General features: G+C 33.4%; 1 protein-coding gene and 1 long non-coding RNA gene across 2 annotated transcripts in view; both read right to left on the bottom strand.

Moving 5' to 3' along the window:
- Positions 1-1,225: 1,225 nt before the first annotated feature.
- LOC143052427 (cathepsin L-like) overlaps positions 1,226-20,779 on the bottom strand; it is a 34,415-nt gene continuing 14,861 nt past the window's right edge. Inside the window, exons 7-9 of the mRNA XM_076225461.1 lie at positions 5,500-5,662; positions 3,985-4,090; positions 1,226-3,463 (exon numbers count right to left, since the gene is read on the bottom strand). Coding sequence (XP_076081576.1) covers positions 3,364-3,463; positions 3,985-4,090; positions 5,500-5,662 — 369 coding nt within the window. The 3' untranslated portion in view covers positions 1,226-3,363. The remainder of the gene's footprint in view (positions 3,464-3,984; positions 4,091-5,499; positions 5,663-20,779) is intronic.
- On the bottom strand, positions 13,139-17,458 carry LOC143052428 (uncharacterized). Its single transcript, XR_012971117.1, has 3 exons — positions 17,315-17,458; positions 13,945-14,006; positions 13,139-13,627 (listed from the first exon to the last, which is right to left on the bottom strand). It is a non-coding gene; the product is annotated as an uncharacterized LOC143052428 (long non-coding RNA).

The raw sequence follows: 20,779 nt of genomic DNA, 5'->3' as shown, positions 1-20,779 counted from the left end.
TTAAACCAAACTATGTTAAATATTCAAAAATGTGGAAAATAAAAATGTTGATAGCGTTCAATTACAACAATAAACAATGTATTTATATAATTTAAAGGTAGGGTAAATATATGATAAATTTAGGTCTACAACTAGCTTACAAGTAGACATATCATCAAGGTTAAAACGAAAACATCGCACAATAATACCAAAAAATACAATATAATTACATAGGAAAACCAAACGATTGTTTCTACAAATGCAGCGCACGCAATGAGTCACAAAAGAAACCAAGAACTTGAATGCTGTTATCGAATTGTCCTTTTCTATATATTTTGGCGTTTGTTTGTGATGCAGTTCTGTGATTTCCTCTCATAATTGATGATTATCCTCTGTTTTCGATTGTGACCAGTATTTGTTTTCCGTAATCGATTTATGACTATTGAACAGCGGTATACTATTGTGAAACGAATTTTGTTAACTCACTGTGATACAAATGTCGTTAATTTACTGTGATGCTTTTTTTTAAACGTTTTTTTGGATTTTGTGTTGAAAATATTAAACATAATTTGATATTTTCTGTCTTTTTACTCCATCATGAAAGTATGTGATAAATAGATTTTTACATGTCATTGTCCATATTGGCCGTGATATCAGTCCACAACCTATATCAAGCCTTCGGTATAAAGCCCTCTGGCTTGATATGTGAGTATAGGGCTGATACCAGGGTCAATATGGAAAATGCCATGTAATAATCTATAAGTTGTTTATAAGTATCTAAATAAATGGGTTAACAATTTATTTTTAAATCCACGGGCAAAATAAATGAAGGTTATATAAAGATATACTATTTTTTATAACACGTTACTGTTGGATGGATTTGAGCGAAACTAATGATCTTCTTTTCTGATTGAATTACTTTCCAGTTCGTGTCAATATTTAAGGAAGTTCGCTTGTCATGTTTTTGGATTTTTGTCAGATTTTTGGAATCCTCTGGTTGAATCCATTTGAATGCCTTAAAAAAAATTGGCCCATTGACCCCTATTTTTCTTTTTATAAATCTTTTACATGTATAATAATAAGCCATCTGTAAAAGTCTTATATTTTTTTTTAAACAATTTTTGAGAACTTAAACTTGTCAAAAGTTAACAATGGTTAAAGTCATAAGAAACCTCAAATCAAAAAAAATTAATGCATATGATTTTTATAACTCAATGGATAGTTTTCATTATAAAACTTATGTACATATACTTTTTTCTGAAGAAAATTCTTTAATTTATTCATATTTAGAAGAAGTTTACTTTATTTGAATAGCTTCCTTCCAGCAAGCTATTCCCCCGACATATTTTCCGTATGCAAGGTGACCTCAGTGTTACCCATCTCGTAAAAATCCGGTGACCACAATACGCATGGATGTCCTTAAAATAAACTATTATCTGAATTTACATGTTAAACACGTGCTCAATTTCCATGCTTTTTTGTTTATTTTTCGTCAATTGTTGACAAACAGGTGACAATCGTTAAACTTCGGCTTCAAAACACGAACTTTAATTACCTGCCATATTTTCACAACACTGACCGATTGAGAAAAAAAATTGACAATTATACCAAATTTACACGAAAAAAATGATAAATTCGAGCACAGAAGACGAAGTTTAGGATGTTTGTATGCATTAGTTCAAGAATTGGAAGAACATTATTTTTCACCAGTCACTCGTTTCTTATGACTTTAAGAGATAATATTTTCCCGCCAAAATGTCAATGGCTAATATCTCGAAAACAAGCACATTGACCTCTATATTTTGTTTGCTCTTTATTAATCCCCTATCAATTAAACTAGTGTTTTGAAAAGTTATTTTTTCTTAAACTGAGAAGCGAACTCCCTAAAAGGGAATGACATTTTTGATAATATTGTTTGTTGAAGTGTTCATATGAACATCCATTAAAGAAAAAAAGGAAAATAAAAAACAAAATTTCATTAAAAGGAATGGAAGCTTGAATGTAATAAATTCCATAACACATATCAGTATTATTCATTCAATCATTACTTAAAATTGCATTTTTCCAACAATTTTAAAATTACTTTTAATTCTTAATTCTTTTAAAATGTAAATAAAATATAATAATGTAGTGCATTGATATAGCGGTAAATGTACTTGTGAAATTTTTGATAACTTTTTAGTTTCATGTACTCTGTGAATGACAACAGTGATGGCATTCAAACTGAGTACATACAAATAAACATGTTTTAACAAAATCATTATTTTCGAAATATAATATGATGTAATAAGATAACAACGATGTGTAGATTCATATCAATTTATAGAATTTGTTCTATTGCGCTATCTGTTCAGGTGTAAGTTGAAATTAAAATAAACAGTTCATTTATTTATCATAAATTTGTTAAGATTTCTTGAAATTGGTATTCAAATAAATAAATTTGTTTTAGTAGCTACATTTGAAAACGACGCGTATAGCATGACATTTAAATACAAATCAATTGAGATGTTTATATATCTGTGAATGAAGTAGAGAATAACTGTGGTATAAAGCCAGTTTTGTCTGATTTTGTATACACATTCAAAGTTACATTTATTATGTATGGGACTGTAAATATCGTGACAATTCTACATTAGATTACAATTATTACAGTGAAACCTGTCTCTTCGGGACTTAAGATTTTATGGCTTTATCACAACGCATACAATTTGATATGACGGTTCTTACGAACATTTTTATTTTATTCAGGTTTTCGTTTTATGTAGGGTTTGGTTTAACCAGGTTTCACTGTATTATCCAATTATTGCTAGTTTATATATGTAAAGGTCCTGTATTTCAATACAGAAATAAACAAGTGAAACTGCGAGCTACTGCTCACTGATGATACCTCCGCCGCAAGTGGATAATATTAATAGTGTAAAAATATGCAAGTGTTCGGTAAACAGGAAGTTGTCGAGTGATGAATCTGAAAACGCATCACACGGTATAGCTGACTTATATAAATCCTGAAACCAAATTTCAGAAATCCTTGTATTGTAGTTCCTGAGAAAAATGTGACGAAAATTTTCAACTTGGCTATCATGTGTAAAATCAGACAAGTGTTCGGTAAACAGGAAGTTGTCAAGTGATGAATCTGAAAACGCATCACACGGTATGGCTGACATATATAAATGTTGATACCAAATTACAGAAAGGGTGGATGTGTAGTTCCTGAGAAAAATGTGACGAAAGTTTCATGGGACGGACTGACTGACGGACTGACTGACGGACTGACTGACGGACGGACGGACTGACAGACAGAGGTAAAACAGTATACCCCCCTTTTTTTAAAGCGGGGGTATAAAAATAATAATTGAAGGTAAACAATTAAAACGTAAAATCAATTCAGACAAGAGGATATAGCGCATCGGTGGTTATTGCACATTGGTTGTTTTTATTCCTTGACATTTTGATGTATCCACCCATTCCCCAGAACGCACTCCAACTGTAAGAAAAAGGATAAAAGGACAGTTAGTGTGTGTATTAATTATAGATAGCGTGCTTCTAAAAAACACTAGGGTTAAAAGCATAATATTAATTCTGTGCTAAATATAAATTAGAAATATTTTCATAACAAGACATGCAAGATGAATTATATCTAGAATAACATGCTCCGTGAGTATACATTGTATATGCATCTTGTATGTGCTGATTATACCGCATTCCTGTTTTAATGTTTCCCAATGAAACAGAATAATCTGTAAAACCGTGCTAGCGCGAGTATTATGCTAGTATATCCTATGATAGTATGACATTAATGTTTCATAATTTATAGTTTATTACATTAATTAATATATTTCATATGTCTCATATGATATTTATCATCATGCGACATTTCCGTATTTTGTTTATCCCTTAATGAGGGGACTACTAGTTTACTAACTAGAGAGGAAATGTATCACTTAACAATACCTACATAAAAAGACCAGATAAAAATCATGTAGAGTACATTATAACAATATTAACCTGTTTTTCACTAACCAGTAATCCTGACCATTCTCCGTCCCATATCCAACAACTAAAACATCATGGTTGTAAGTCACAGAGCTACAAGTTGGATCGTCAAATATACCTGAAAGTATAAATAATCTTAAGAAACAAGATAGGTGTAATAATTGATAAACGAACATTTCATATAATACTTTGAGTCACAAATTAAGTTTTCATATGACGATAAAAATTCCCTGAAATAAAAACAAATATATATAATACATTATTGAATAATCATTTAAAAAAATTACCTACATTGATAAAGTTTTATGTTAATCATTTTGGAAATATAAAATAGAGCGTTTCAATAATACGAATTATTTGATGCGATTTGAATTCGAATTAGGTGTGATTGCAGCGTAGTATATCCGTAACTTACACATTTTTCGATTAAAGTTTTGTTGATAAAATTTTGTCAAGAAAAGCACTGCTTCATATACTATTTTATTTGGGTTATACGAATTATTACTCCAGGCTAATTATACTTCTAAGATGTTGATTGGTTAACGCACGTCGTTACAAGTTTCTAATCAGGGTACTCGGCCGTTGCTACTCATTACACAGTGGAACTTTGCGCGCGTTTCCCTAAGTTTCAAGGTTGTTTCATTCGAAATATAGAATTCTGTAGATTATCCATGATGTCTGTATTAAATTTTTAATCAACAAATGGTTTTATCTTTTTATTTCGATCATTTGCACTCAGTTATGTATGGGATTACTGACCTTGAAAAAGTAAAACAAAATTAAAAAAAATGTTGCGTTCACGTTACACTTTGTGGTCGAATTTAAAAACAATCGCCAGATTTAGACCGAAAAATACATACATTATGTACGTTCGTATCCGTAGACAACTTATAATTTTACCGTATAAAACAGTTTATATGGGGACGAAGTCCCAAATAACAGTAGAAAATTCAATAAAATTTTTTTTTTAAAAATCGGGAAAATTTTCCCGAAATTTTCATTGTACTAATGAACTCAAAATCGTTGAATTTTTTTTATGTCATGTTTTGAATTCCCGCATCTGCGCAGACATCTCAATGTACTTTCTTTTCCCGGTCTCGTTTGCATGAAACTTTGAGTAAAACATATATTAATCAGTCTAGTATAAAATAGGAAGGAACTCAATATCAATTTCAATTTTTAAAAAAACGTTACCTAATGATAGCGTTTCTTTGTTTACATTGCATATGACGTCATAACTTAAATAAAGTCACAACTAAAATCCGTAACACCAGAACCAAATTCGGAAACGTTACAGTATTTCCGTTTCTTTTTTTAAACAAATATTTTAGTTACAAAAAAATAATTCATACAGACTTCGTCCCCATTTACAGGTAATGCCTGCCTTATATTACAAAGATACGGCGTCCCAAAAACTACGGTAACCTTGAAGGAAAAAAAAACATCCTTGGCGGCTAAAGAATTATAAGGATGAGTTGTATATTAATTCATATGTGTAACAATACAAAACATACGTAGTCATCATACCTGATCTGTAGAATTGAAAAGGCCGGTATACATGTACTCCGACAGCTATTGGTCCAACGGTAGCTACTGTAGACTGAAGTGCCTTCTCATCTCCAGATTCAATGTTGGTAAATCCTTTGACTGTTGCTCCAAAATCATTCTCCCTAAATCTACAAATGTCATCCTACAATTTTAACACTAATTGATTAAACTAACATAACACAATGTTTTATTGCGGAATGTTATAGTATCCTGTAGAATAGGGCTGACCATCGCCCAAAATCAATAACAAATAAATAAAGAATTGGAAAAAAACAACCACCAGAAGTTATCAAGATTTTATTGTTTAATTCTCCTCAACTGAACATAAAAACAAGAACATGATGAATGTGTCCATAGTACACGGGTGTCCCATCCGAACACATGAATGGACGCACAGACCAGAAAACATAATACCCATCAATCGGGAATAAAAAAAAACAAGACACCAGGCAATAGCTGAAAATATATATACGATTTATTCTCTGTGAACAACCTAGGGTATTCTGAAAATAAATAGTTTGTTAAATGTGTCCTACTCAACTAACCGTAGCTTCATAAGGATAAGACGATTCAGTATCTATCCCTCCATTGTCTTTAATGACCAGACTCAAGCTAGCGACCAATCCTAGCGACCAATCAAGCTAGCGACCAATTCTAGCGACCACTAAAGAACACAATGAGAATCAACTTGTCAAAGAATCATAATGTGGTATATGAGAAAACCACAAAACGACATAATGAAACAACGTTCTGTTAAAAATAAAATATGGCTACCAATACGGTTTATATTGTTTTTTTACCTTTAAATAACTAGAGGTATCCATCATATCAAGTCAGAAGGTACACTACAACATCAATGCCGTCTGTAGCCTAATGCACTGACTATTGTGCTTGCTAAATGTCTGCTTTAATATAAATCAGTAAAGGGAGAACGTCCCAGAAAATCGTAAAAAGTCAAAATATCGTAATACAATAGAAAAACAAAGGAGACAGGGTATCTTCAATCAGCAAATGCACAGCGCAAAATACACAAAAAGCAAAGGAACAATCTTTTTAGCGACGATTTTTATTCCCCTACATAAACACATACTTACAGTTATTATATATGTATTTATAGAATGGAAAGTGCGCTCCTCTACGTATTTTACTCTATAGAGAAGGGCATATACTATATTTTGATGCCTTCTTTACGTTTTCTCAGTTTCCCAAATTCTTAACCGAGATGGTAAACAAAAATCAAGGATTGCAAATAAACTATTAAAAACGGATTGTATACCCCCCAATCACATAATAGTTATAATATACGAGTAATTTACGGATACGAAATGAGAATAAAAAGTAAACGAATTAAATTAGAAAAAAACCAACAGTGTTTGTCTATGATGATTTGCTCGCACAATTATTTTCAATATTCAGAGAACCGTAAATAATTTTAAAAAGAATATATTTTAATAAATATGTGTACCTAGTTTCAACTTGATCTGACTGCAATGTCGTCTTTCAATCTAATACAGTATAAATGGATGGATACACGGAAAAACAAACGAACGAACAAACCTACAGATCAGATACGGTCTTTACTGTTGTAAGCGTAGCATAGAACAACTATTTAATGTGAGTTGACTTAAACTCGTTCCTGTGTAAATTGTTTAAGCTTTCAAATAAACGAAATAAGAAATATCTTATGTTCGAAAGAAATACTATATACTGGCGTTCTATACATTCAGCATCCTCAAATGATCCGAGTACACAGTTATCGTCCTTTGATTTTTCGTTGTCCACGAATATAGTCCTTAGTGTGGACAGTGTTTTATTTGCCATTTTTTATACCCCTTCCAAATGTATTTCTTCATGTTTTATGCCTCAAATAGCAATTAAGGGGATTAAAGCACACTGTAAACAAAAATTGGGTCATGAATTTTAGAGTAAGTAGTGATTTGGTCCGGTTTGATTAGAAAAAGGTTAAAAAATAGCACATCGGAAGCTTTCAAAAGATTTAAGGACCCCTTAACATAAAATTGTCCATTTGGAGTTAGAGCCAAGTAATTTTTCTTTAATATTTGGATGTTACTGAGAAAGTGTAGGTGGGATTCAATTTCCAGAAGGTTTTAACCCCCAAAAAATCATTTCATCTCTGATTTATTACCATGTCCGGTGGCGTACTTTACCGTATGGAGCTTGCGAGGCTTGCCGAAAGAATGTACGTTGGACACGAAAAAAAAACAACATCGCCACGTGTGGGAAAAACTTTGCCGTAAGGAACTGTACAGAAAGACTGCTGCCACCATCCATAATGGACAAGCTTCCGTTGCACTTTCCCACCTGGGCATTTTCATGAATAAAAGGGTCTGGGACAAGCTTTCAATCCCACTAGGTGTGGGAAAAAACTTTGCCGTAGGGAACTGTACAGAAAGACTGAAAAAATGAGCCCATACCCATAACTGTATAGGTACCTCAGACTTTGGATGGCCAGTGAAGTCTTCAGGTGCACTTTCCCACCCAGGGATTGATACGAGTTGAAGATATGGATAATAGCTTTCAATCTAACCACCTGCGGTCAAGAACTTTGCCGTAGGAGGGTGGGAGTAAAGCGACTGCTGCCACCACCCATAATGGACCAAAATGAGAAATTGAGTATGTTGTTGTCAGCTTCCGGTGCACTTTCCCACCTGGGCATTTTCATGAATAAAAGGGTCTAGGACAAGCTTTCAATCCCACTAGGTGTGGGAAAAAACTTTGCCGTAGGGAACTGTACAGAAAGACTGAAAAAATGAGCCCATACCCATAACTGTATAGGTACCTCAGACTTTGGATGGCCAGTGAAGTCTTCAGGTGCACTTTCCCACCCAGGGATTGATACGAGTTGAAGATATGGATAATAGCTTTCAATCTAACCACTGCGGTCAAGAACTTTGCCGTAGGAGGGTGGGAGTAAAGCGACTGCTGCCACCACCCATAATGGACCAAAATGAGAAATTGAGTATGTTGTTGTCAGCTTCCGGTGCACTTTCCCACCTGGGCATTTTCATGAATAAAAGGGTCTGGGACAAGCTTTCAATCCCACTAGGTGTGGGAAAAAACTTTGCCGTAGGGAACTGTACAGAAAGACTGAAAAAATGAGCCCATACCCATAACTGTATAGGTACCTCAGACTTTGGATGGCCAGTGAAGTCTTCAGGTGCACTTTCCCACCCAGGGATTGATACGAGTTGAAGATATGGATAATAGCTTTCAATCTAACCACCTGCGGTCAAGAACTTTGCCGTAGGAGGGTGGGAGTAAAGCGACTGCTGCCACCACCCATAATGGACCAAAATGAGAAATTGAGTATGTTGTTGTCAGCTTCCGGTGCACTTTCCCACCTGGGCATTTTCATGAATAAAAGGGTCTGGGACAAGCTTTCAATCCCACTAGGTGTGGGAAAAAACTTTGCCGTAGGGAACTGTACAGAAAGACTGAAAAAATGAGCCCATACCCATAACTGTATAGGTACCTCAGACTTTGGATGGCCAGTGAAGTCTTCAGGTGCACTTTCCCACCCAGGGATTGATACGAGTTGAAGATATGGATAATAGCTTTCAATCTAACCACCTGCGGTCAAGAACTTTGCCGTAGGAGGGTGGGAGTAAAGCGACTGCTGCCACCACCCATAATGGACCAAAATGAGAAATTGAGTATGTTGTTGTCAGCTTCCGGTGCACTTTCCCACCTGGGCATTTTCATGAATAAAAGGGTCTGGGACAAGCTTTCAATCCCACTAGGTGTGGGAAAAAACTTTGCCGTAGGGAACTGTACAGAAAGACTGAAAAAATGAGCCCATACCCATAACTGTATAGGTACCTCAGACTTTGGATGGCCAGTGAAGTCTTCAGGTGCACTTTCCCACCCAGGGATTGATACGAGTTGAAGATATGGATAATAGCTTTCAATCTAACCACCTGCGGTCAAGAACTTTGCCGTAGGGGGGGGGGGGTGGCAGTAAAGCCACTGCTGCCACCACCCGTAATGGAAAAAATTGAGAAATTGGGAATGGGGTTGTCAGCTTCTGGTGCACTTTCCCACCCGGGCATTTTCATGAATAAAAGGGTCTGGGACAAGCTTTCAATCCCACTAGGTGTGGGTAAAAACTTTGCCGTAGGGAACTGTACAGAAAGAGTTAAAATATGAGCCCATACCCATTTCTGTATAGGTACCTCAAACTTTGGATGGACAATGAAGTCTTCAGGTGCACTTTCCCACCCAGGGATTGATACGAGTTGAAGGGTGGGAAAGTGCACCTGAAGACTTCATTATCCATCCAAAGTTTGAGGTACCTATACAGAAATGGGTATGGGCTCATATTTTAACTCTTTCTGTACAGTTCCCTACGGCAAAGTTTTTACCCACACCTAGTGGGATTGAAAGCTTGTCCCAGACCCTTTTATTCATGAAAATGCCCGGGTGGGAAAGTGCACCAGAAATATTACATTAATTTCTGGACCTATGGCTGGTATAGCTATGCAAATACGGAAAGTCAAACAGAAAATAGCCCATTAAACATGTAAAAATAACATTGATGTTTTTCTTAACCATCTTTGAATGCTAAATTAGTAGTCAGCTGTCTGAAAATGATTTTTATTGCACAACAACTTTCATATAAAAAAAATCCACAGGGGCCAAAATGCGAAACCAAACTCCTAACTGTGTATTGCTGTCTTCTGGTTCAGAATAAAAAACAGGTACTAAGCTAACTATACAACGGGGGAAATATGCCCTGTTTTTTATTAATTTTTTCGTGATCCTAAGTGAATATGCTTTCATTTGATACCAAAATGAACTAAATATTATACTTATTGACAAAGATTTATAAATGTATAAGTTGAATGATTGAATAAAGGTAAAATAACAACAAGTCGATACACGAAATCAAAGATATATATTTGAAACTTACTCTGATCACATATGAGAAGATAAGAAAGAATATTCACACAACATTAGTTTTTGTCATTAAATCAGAATTTTTTCTTGACAATGCATTGTGTAATTGATAAAAAAAAAAATACGAATAATTTATCTTAAAAGAATATATTGAATAAGGAATAATGTATAAAATGTTATCTGTTAGACAACTTATTACTCTTTTGTCTTTATTGGTCACTTTATTAATAACATGCTACATAATGTCTGAATAAAGGTTGAAACGAGAAAAAAAAAGTTTTATCTTCACAGAAGGAATTTACTTAAGAGGCTCAACAGTAAAGTTGACCTTATACAGTATAAAACATTATATAACTACTCTGTATGAATACTTGTTTTATGCAAGATGTATGAGAAATATTTTTGAGAAACACTTTTTAAAGAACAACATTGTTGTACTAGAAACTGAAGGATTCATAACATTTATTTTCTAATTTTCGGGTTGATTATTTATGTCATTATACTTAAAACATTCTTGTGATATTTTTGAGTAATATGTAATATATCTGTTGTATATAAATGTTGAATTAAAGATTAAAAAAAAATGCATCTGGCTGAACGTAGTTTAAATGTTTTGACTTGCATTGAATACATTGTGTTTTTTCTTTCTTATTATATTTTTATTTGTTTTACTGCTTTCCGTATTATCTGAAGTGCCTTGGACTATACCCATTATACTGTTTTGAGAACCACTCCCCTCAAACCTAAATGGTTTTCAGTAAATACTCGATATTTTTCTAGTTCCTTGTTCACTTTATCTCACCGTAAGTTGACATTTGAACGGCTGTACTTATATTTTTTTATTCTGTTTTACAATACTTACGAATATGTTCCGAACCATATCAATATTTGGACCATATACGTGCGGTCATGACCATATGCGTATACTCATATGGTCTGATCGTACGCCGCGTATGATTGGACCATATTAGTATTATACTCGTTTTATTATCAACTGGCCGGACCATATAAGGTATTTGGACCATAACGGTTTTTTTTTAAATATCTAATCTGGAAACAGTATATCTAGTTAAAACAAAAATCTCGATTTGAAATGAATGTATAATACCATGTAATATAAAGTCTTCAAAAACTGAATAACTAATTTAGAATATTAGCCTCCAGCAAGCAAGTACGGTACTCGTGTTTATTTGTTGGAATCCAAAATAAAATTAAAACAAAATTAATAGGTGTTTCCTTTGCAATGTTTCCTTTTCAAAGTATATTAAGTATGTATTTTTTCTATCAACAGCGATACCTCACGTATTAAATATTTAATTTAGTAGAACGTTGTAGTATAATGTCATTTTGTGATTTTCAGACATATCTCGAAATGGTTCTGTTATGTGTTTATGCTCAGTGTTAACTTAAGTGGTCGATAGAATTGGTCGCTAGCTTGATTGGTCGCTAGAATTGGTCGCTAGCTTGAGTCTGGTTCTTTAATGTACTGATATGCTTTAAACACATACCCGCCGTCACACTCTTGTTAACTACAGTTAGAAAATGCATTATCATGAATTTTATGGAAAATGTTATATAATTAATAGACGTGTTAGGAAAGTCGACACTACTGCTAGCTCGTGTTGAATGGAAGATGAATACAATATGATGTGGAGAACACCTCAAAAAGTACAAACATAAATATTTTTGTTACCTGACTGTATGGAAAGGCATGTTTGATACCTCTGATAAAACTCTTAAACAATTATAGTACACAGGAGAAGATCAAAATAAAATTATTTATTTTAAGAACCAGTAAAGGTTTAAAGTAATTATAGATACATTTTTAGATCAATTGATATTAATCATGTAAATAATTTATCTTAGTTTAACGTTTTGTAAACACATGGTAAATGGGTGTAGTCGTATAACTACGAAAGCCACAAAGGAACACAAAATAAAAACGACCCGTGATTATCGGATTATTAACCGGTGATCTCGGATTGATAATCTGTGTTCATAAACTGCTAATCTGTGGTCTCGGATTGGTAATCCTTAAGGAATATGACCCCTTTTGTAGCCATTTTTGTACGAATTTTTCAAAAATCAATTGTACCAAAACTACAGATATAATGAATAATAGAGACAGGCCATTTTGTACATATACTAAGGTGAAACTTGATGGAAAGCATTATAATTTACCGTTTTATTGCATTTAAAAGAAAAATAGTACTTTGTGGCAAATAAACCAAGATTTTGATAGAAAATCCACAGCCTTTTATACAGTGATTTTTGTTATAAAATTTGAAACAAAATTACTCACTTGCTTTTCTATGATGTGCTAGTGTTTTTTTGTACAAAAAGTTCTAACCAACCTGTAAATTCTAAAATATCTCGTGGTGAGTCACTTAAGTCGAGTGCACCCTAAAAGGTGTACTTGACTTGGTCCATATTTTTATTTGTTTTAACCTATAACTACATTAACAAACTTTTTTTAGGGAAATAAATGCTAGCACTGCATGCAATAATCCTATATCTATCAATCATCCCATTGCCAAATATGATAGTACAAAGATAAATAGTCATCAAAAGTACCAGGATTATAATTTTATACGCCAGACGCGCGTGATATCAAAGGCTGTGGATTTTCTATAAAATTTCATTATGTTTAGCATTGAATCAACCGAAGGGTACATAATCCATAACTGAATAACTACATGTATGACAATTGAATCACTTTTTTATTTGATAAATGTAATCATTTGAAACTGAAATAAAAAAATGGCCCCCGTTTTCCCCACAAAAGGCAAAGATTTGTTTAACTGTTTAATTATATTTTGCATTCTTAAATTAAATAATTACAGTTACATGATTGTATCGTTATAATTACATCCAATACGAGTATCACACTTAATTTATTTTAAAATTCACATTTAGTTATTAATGTTTGGCCTTTAAAAAGGTTTTGCGTACTATTAATTGAGTATTTCAGTGGTCATGCAGGTAATACAACTCGATATAGTCTTTATTCTTTTCATCATATTGTATTCATCTTCCATCCAACACGAGCGCCAGCAGTCGACTTTCCTAATTGATTGATTGGTTGACTGATTGAGCTCTAATCTAGCAGTCAGTAACGGCGAATGCTCCTTTATCGGTGTTTAGTGTCTTGATTTAAAATTCATGTCTTTTTGGGTTGCCTCGTACCGATCTATTAAAACAGCAAATAGAAACTAATTTTCTAAAATATTACAAACATATTCAAAAATGTCATATTAATTACGTTTTTTTCTTAATCTAGGAGCCTGTACTTCCGTTGGTTGTAGTCTCACAATTTTGTCCGTGTATTGTTTCATTATATATAGTTCCTTTCGTTACATATTTTTTTAATGACAAATGCTTCAAATTTTGTCTTTCTTAAGTTTTTTTTTAAAGTTAACTCTACATTCTTATAATGTTATCGTTGTTGAAGACAATGTGTTTGTTTTTTGGGATCCTAAACCATCTCATCAGTTTTATAATACTTACCATAGTTAGATGAACAATCAACAAGATTCTATTCCGACAACGACACTAGTTTCCCGGTCTTTCTGAAATGAACGAAAAATTAATATGTAACACATCAACATAAGACAAACGCTCAAGTAGGGACTCCTGACTAAGGACAGGCACATACATGTACATACAGAACGTGGCGGGGTTAAACATGTTAACGGGATCACAACCCTCCTCCTAATCTAGATCAGTGGTGTAACATTAAAACATACAATATAACTATAAAACCCAGTTATAGATATACACGATTAAATTAAATAAATCATGGGTGCCATCCGACACATCAGCTAGAGTATGTCACTCAATAATGACATAACCCGTTGCGTCTGAAACAACATGTTCGTACATTACATGTACATTTTGTAACTACAGAAGAAAACAACTAGAAATAAACACCAAGAAGCAACCAAAAACCAAAGGTCCAGTGAAACATACAACACGTTGCTAAAAGAAAAACGACAAACACCAATTATAGTAAATTATATGCCGAAAATGATTGGTAAATATTTAGCAAAATTTGTCTCAACACAATCTGATAAATATTTACTTGAAAACGAGCTTCATCTTTAAACAATCAAATCGAAATGTCGCAACACACTCGATGTGGTGGAATAATCTATATAAAATAATAGATGCATTGATCTAAACGAAAACAAGAAATTATCATCATCTATTATTAAATGTACCACAAACTGAACTATGAGGGATATAAAGTATATATATTTAACATCGATTGCTTAAATGACTGATCATTGCTAAACGTTCTATAGCAAATATTTCATACATGTTCAGGAAGGGAACAAATTAACAATACATTTAATATATATGTCCTGTAATAGGGACCGCCCGGGATGAAGATCGTGAATATCAAATTATCATTGGAAGCAATTAAGCCTTGCAAGAAGACACTTACGGAACCCTCAAACAGTTGTATTAAGAGCTCATAACGTGTAGAGAATGTGATAGCATGTCTACTTGGGGTATTGCTATTTTGACTGGACGTGGTTGCGAATCTATACGTCCAACAACGCAAGACGGACCGAACGCTTTGGCAAATGTTTTACTATCGGTCAAAAAACCAAAAGTGACCATATTTCTACTCCCCGTTCACCCTTCGGTTTTCATTATCAAAATTGATGACAGATTATCTTCATTTAGCCATGACAAACATTGCCCTCTTTGTGTGTTTTTCGAATTCATGTTAAAATTTATACCACTTGGCATGACTACTGGTGATAACTGGAGAGAAACTAAACAACACACACACTCTCAAAAAGTATCAAAGAGGTACGACAATAGACGATAAAGCATAGACTATGTCTCGCCCTAAGTAGACTCGTGTACTGACAAATCATGCATTAATTAAGAGATTGCAAAAAAAAGCTTCCTTAAGCAAGATGCTTAAACATATTAAGACATATATAATTTGTATAAAATAAAACAGAGTGTCTAGTTTCCTGATTATATTTGTAAATGACAATATGGTGGGATAACACTTGTAATTAAACTTCTCGTCGATTTCCTCTGTAACTCTAACCTTAATATTTATAAAAGAAATTAATTAGATATAAAAAGATGATGATATATTAAGTAGTGGCTGCTAACAGTTCAGTGTCAAATAATAATAAAAAAGAAAATCATCCCATACAGTTTCGTATTATTATCATTTAAAGTAACTGCCGAGCTCTATATGGACAATTTTACTCTCTCCTACACTCTTATATTGGTCGCTGCACTACCACGTAGTAATACAAATTATAAACAACACACAGAAATACGATATTGCGCAATTCAAAACGATAATATCAGTAGTGAGTCGCCATTTTCATATAATTTTATAATGAGATTACGCGTATGTCTACCAATCAACAGAACAAAAGTTCTCAAAGTTAAAAATTAATGGTTTAAATTGAGAATAGAATTTGGGGCTATGTCAAAGAGACAACAACCCGACCAAAGAGCAGACAACAGCCGAAGGCAACAAATTCATGTAGGTCGTCAACGCAGCGAGAAAATCCCGCACCCGGAGGTGATCCTCAGTTGGCCCCTAAATAAAATTGTGTACATGGATGTCACACTTAACTCCAACATATAAATGAACTAAAATTAAAAAAAAGAAGACCTACACGTGCATGCTATCGAGCTTTCCAGAACAATGCCGCCGTAGTAAGTTCTAACATTATTTAAGGGCATACGATACAGTTACAGAGAAGGTAATGACGTTGCTAACGTAAAATGTTATTTTCGCGACGTCAAACTGTGACATATCGAAAAAAGATGCATTTTTCGACTATTTTTTATCATTCAAACTGATTTAATTTGAAAACGAGTGCATGGACCCCTATTTTGTAAAACGACATTTTGTTTCATTTTGCAGGGAGATTATGTGAACCAAATTTCATAAAACTGTAAATAGAGGATTTTTTTTATTTTGATAAATATACAGCAAAAAAATGCGATTGTTTCTTAATTCATGACCATTTGATAAATATGAGTTATTTCTGAATGAAAAATGCATATTTTTTTTGGATACTTATAAAATGCAAAAAATACAAATTACCTTACAAAAAACAATTTGTGTTTATCTTTTAAAACAAAAAAGTTGTGGCTTTCTTTCGAAAGGGAAAATACGGCCACAAATCCGAATTTTGAGCAAATTTACAAAATTTCGACCTCATTTAACTCGAAAAGTAGCACATGAAGGTATATTTTTTATTACATATTTGATTGAAGCAGGCAAAAACTAGCCTATATGGAAATTTTCATCAAACTGTAAATACAGGATCAAAACTGTATCGTATGCCCTTAACGTGACAGCATGAAAAACTACAAACTGTTTAAGTTATATTATTCGTTTTTTTATCTAAAAAAAAAACCTGTTGTACATACGGTCGCAATTGTTTCAAGCGGGAGACAATAACTATTAGCTTATGGTAAACATGTCAGCGAGTTATTAAAATGGTAAAGTATCTGTTTATGGAACAAAAGATCTCAGTATTATAACAAAGTTTGTATAAGTCTTATAGCTAGGGAAAAGAGAGAAAAATATTCAAGTTAACTCATTTTTACAAGAAAAAGTACATTCAATTTGGCAGTTTTGTTGAATTTAACAGTAAAATGTGTAGTTTTTACATAATTTCTTTTGGCGAATTTCTACATTTTGTTATTCAAGTCGATTGAATAAATTTTTTCCAAAGCGAACATTTTGAGACACGTGTTTTTTTCCAAATTTGAACTGTGAAATTCAATTCTCATTTCAAGAACATTTGTATTCACAATTACCACAAAATCTCACATAGACAGCTACGTAACAAACAAAGAAAAACATGCACATGACCTTAACCTTCTTTCTGACACTTGTTTTTATTGTCGCCCCAAGAGACTTCTTATCTTTAAGCTGTCCTATACTCAATATAACTTGTTTTTATTATTGAATTTCATCGTAGTTATCAACAGGAAGAAGGAAGATCTTGCAATTGAACCTTACGATTTCCGTTCGTCGTTAATTTATTTTATAAATTTCACATGACATATTTTCCTTCAATGTTCAGTTTTTAGTAACAAACTATTAACGATAGTTTGTTTTTGTATCTCTTCTGTAAGTTAGTGAAAGATCGTCAATAAAATTGAGAATGGAAACGAGGAATGTGTCAAAGAGACAACAACCAAACCAAATAGCAGAAAACAGCGCTAGCCGAATGCCACCGACGTGTCTTTATCACAGCGAGAAAATTCAATATCCGGAGGCGGGCTTCAGCTGGCTCCTGCCAAAAAAATGACATAACACTAAACTCCAAAAAATATATAGATTAACTAAAATTAAAAACAGAAAAAAAAGAAAGGCTAGAGGCTCCTGACTTGGGACAGGCACAAAACTGCGTGGTGTGATATATATGTTGTGAGTTCTCAACCCTCCTCGTATAAAATGCATGTATATGAATAAAAATATATAAGGTCATACATGTAGTAAAAACATGTAAAAAAACAGCCATTCACAAACATCAAAAGTTAAAACACATCTAAAAGAGGGACGAAAGATACCAAAGGGACAGTCAAACTCATAAATCTAAAACAAACTGACAACGCCATGGCTAAAAATGAAAAAGACAAACAGAAAAACAATAGTACACACGACACAACATAGAAAACTAAAGAATAAACAACACGAACCCCACCAAAAACTAGGGGTGATCTCAGGTGCTCCGGAAGGGTAAGCAGATCCTGCTCCACATGTGGCACCCGTCGTATTGCTTATGTGATTACAAATCCGGTAAATAGTCTAATTCGGTAGGTCATATTCATGAAAGGGAAGGGGATTGTAGTTACGACGTAAGGAACATATCCGATATCATTTGTGAAACGGTTATTCCATAACGGTCAACCAACTCGTGATGGCGTCCGTAAAATTTACGAAGGGATGATTTCAACTTCACTATTTGGAACTCTTGGTTTAATAGCTTCCTTGTGGAATCTAAAGGTTCCTTCATGTTTGCAACGATAGATACGTGTAACTTAGCTACATGTAGATACTAAAAAATGAAATTACAGAAATATCGAACTGCAATGAAATTCAAAACGTTAGTTAGGTAATAATTCACTAATAAATGGTTTCCTTGTTGAGACAGGGTGCGAATATCTGCATAAAATATGATATCAAATATATGTAGTATGGTGTTCAAGACCGGGTAGGCAAAGTGTAAATCATCCAAAAGAAAGGAAAAAAACCCATAGGCCTGGATGTTTATTTAAGTATAAGAGTAGGCCAAGTGAGCTTTTATCACCATTTGGCGTCCGTCCGTCGTTGTCCGTTAACTATTTACAAACAACTTCTTAAAATACACGTCCAAATTTAACCAAACTTGGGCGAATTAGGGAATCTAGTTTAAAAATGTGTTCGGTGATCCGCTCCTCAAACAACGTGACCGTACATAGTGGTTACATGCTGTTTTTTTTTTTCTTTTATCTCTGAAACTGAACCATTTAGAGCAAATATGACCGAGGTAAAACTTTTAATCAGGTTGAGATCTAGCGGCCCAGAAATTGTCAGACGAATCAGACAACCCGTCGTTGGGTTGCTGCATATGAATTGGTAAATTCAAGAAATTTTGCAGTTATCTTAAATGGTATTATTAATAGAGATCAACTTTTAACTGCTATAGTGTTCAGTAAAGTAACAAACGAAATATTTAAACAAAATTGTCAATCGACCCCTAAAGGAGTTATTGCTATTTGAAGTCAATATTTCGTTGTGAAAAAAAAAATATATATACTTAAACAAATAGAATTAAACCTTTTTTGAATTTGTAATAGGGTCTCTATCTTGATTGAAAAATGTTTTCAATGTTATCGAGCAACGTCCTCAATAGCTGTAAATAGAACAAATAGAAGTCTAAGGGGAAAATGAAAAATTGAAAAAAGGATAACAATTTTAACTGGTCACAGTTTGCAAGCTAATTTGAATAATGATAAGGGGTCTTCAGTTAATTTTATTATTGCAGGACTGCAATCGGATGACCTTGACTGCAATCCGATGACCTTGTATTAATACAAATACTGAGCAAAATCAAACCAAACTTGGCCTCAATCATTATAAGGGTATCTTTTACTATTAATTCTGATTTTAACTTTATCGTGTTTGTTTATCCTGATTTCGAAAACAACAAGAGATACAGGTGAGTAGCACGTGCTCTTGGGAGCCTCTAGTGTAATTAAGTATGATAAGGAGGAACAACAACGAAGTAAGAAATAGAAAATAAAAAACAAATAAATCAAAAGTACAACTATCATTGTTTATAAAGATTTTAAGTAAGTTATGAGGAATCGTGTTACATATATAATTCCAACTAATTTCAACTGAATTAAAAAGATGCAATAAACGATACAAAAATTGCATGCATGCTTTCCATATACACGGCATCCTCAAATATCCAGTATTTCGGTTGGAACCAATAATATCTATTCTATGAATTGAAAACATTTCGATATACATATAATACCAATCCTTTTTTTATGTAAACACGTATTAATTTTACTATAAAATCCTACGGTTTGCATAATTCCTTGTATTACAACTGAAAATTCCCTTTTAAATGGTGCCAGCACAAATAATAGACACAAGTACACACCCGTGATCATGGTGATATCGCTGGTCCGTAACTGAATTAAAGTATACAACTATGCCTAAGCCTTATTTTAGTAATTATGGCACCCTCAACGGAGTTGGGGTGACATATTGTTATTCTACGTTTCTTTTTTTTCTTATTTTTTTTTCTTGCAACAAATTTTGTCCAGGGAATTTCTTGAAATCCAATGGACCAATGTCGATGGCACTCTACTATAATAAGGACCCCCACGTGCAGAGTTGCAGGAAGCATGGAATGGTTCAAGATGGCTACCGTTTCCATGGAAACAGAACAAATGTGAAAAAATCCAGTTTTTTGTTTTAGTGAACTGTTTGAATATGCTTTAACTCAGAATCATAATATTTTAATACAATGTAGGTGCCCACTATATACAGGTGTTCATATTGTTATTCTACGTTTCTTTTTTTTCTTATTTTTTTTCTTGCAACAAATTTTGTCCAGGGGATTTCTTGAAATCCAATGGACCAATGTCGATGGAACTCTACTATAATAAGGACCCCCACGTGCAGAGTTGCAGGAAGCATGGAATGGTTCAAGATGGCTACCGTTTCCATGGAAACAGAACAAATGTGAAAAAATCCAGTTTTTTGTTTTAGTGAACTGTTTGAATATGCTTTAACTCAGAATCATAATATTTTAATACAATGTAGGTGCCCACTATATAC

The sequence above is a fragment of the Mytilus galloprovincialis genome, chromosome 11, assembly GCF_965363235.1.
Source record: "Mytilus galloprovincialis chromosome 11, xbMytGall1.hap1.1, whole genome shotgun sequence".
Lineage (NCBI taxonomy): Eukaryota > Metazoa > Mollusca > Bivalvia > Mytilida > Mytilidae > Mytilus > Mytilus galloprovincialis.
This window is presented reverse-complemented; position numbering and strand designations above follow the sequence as displayed.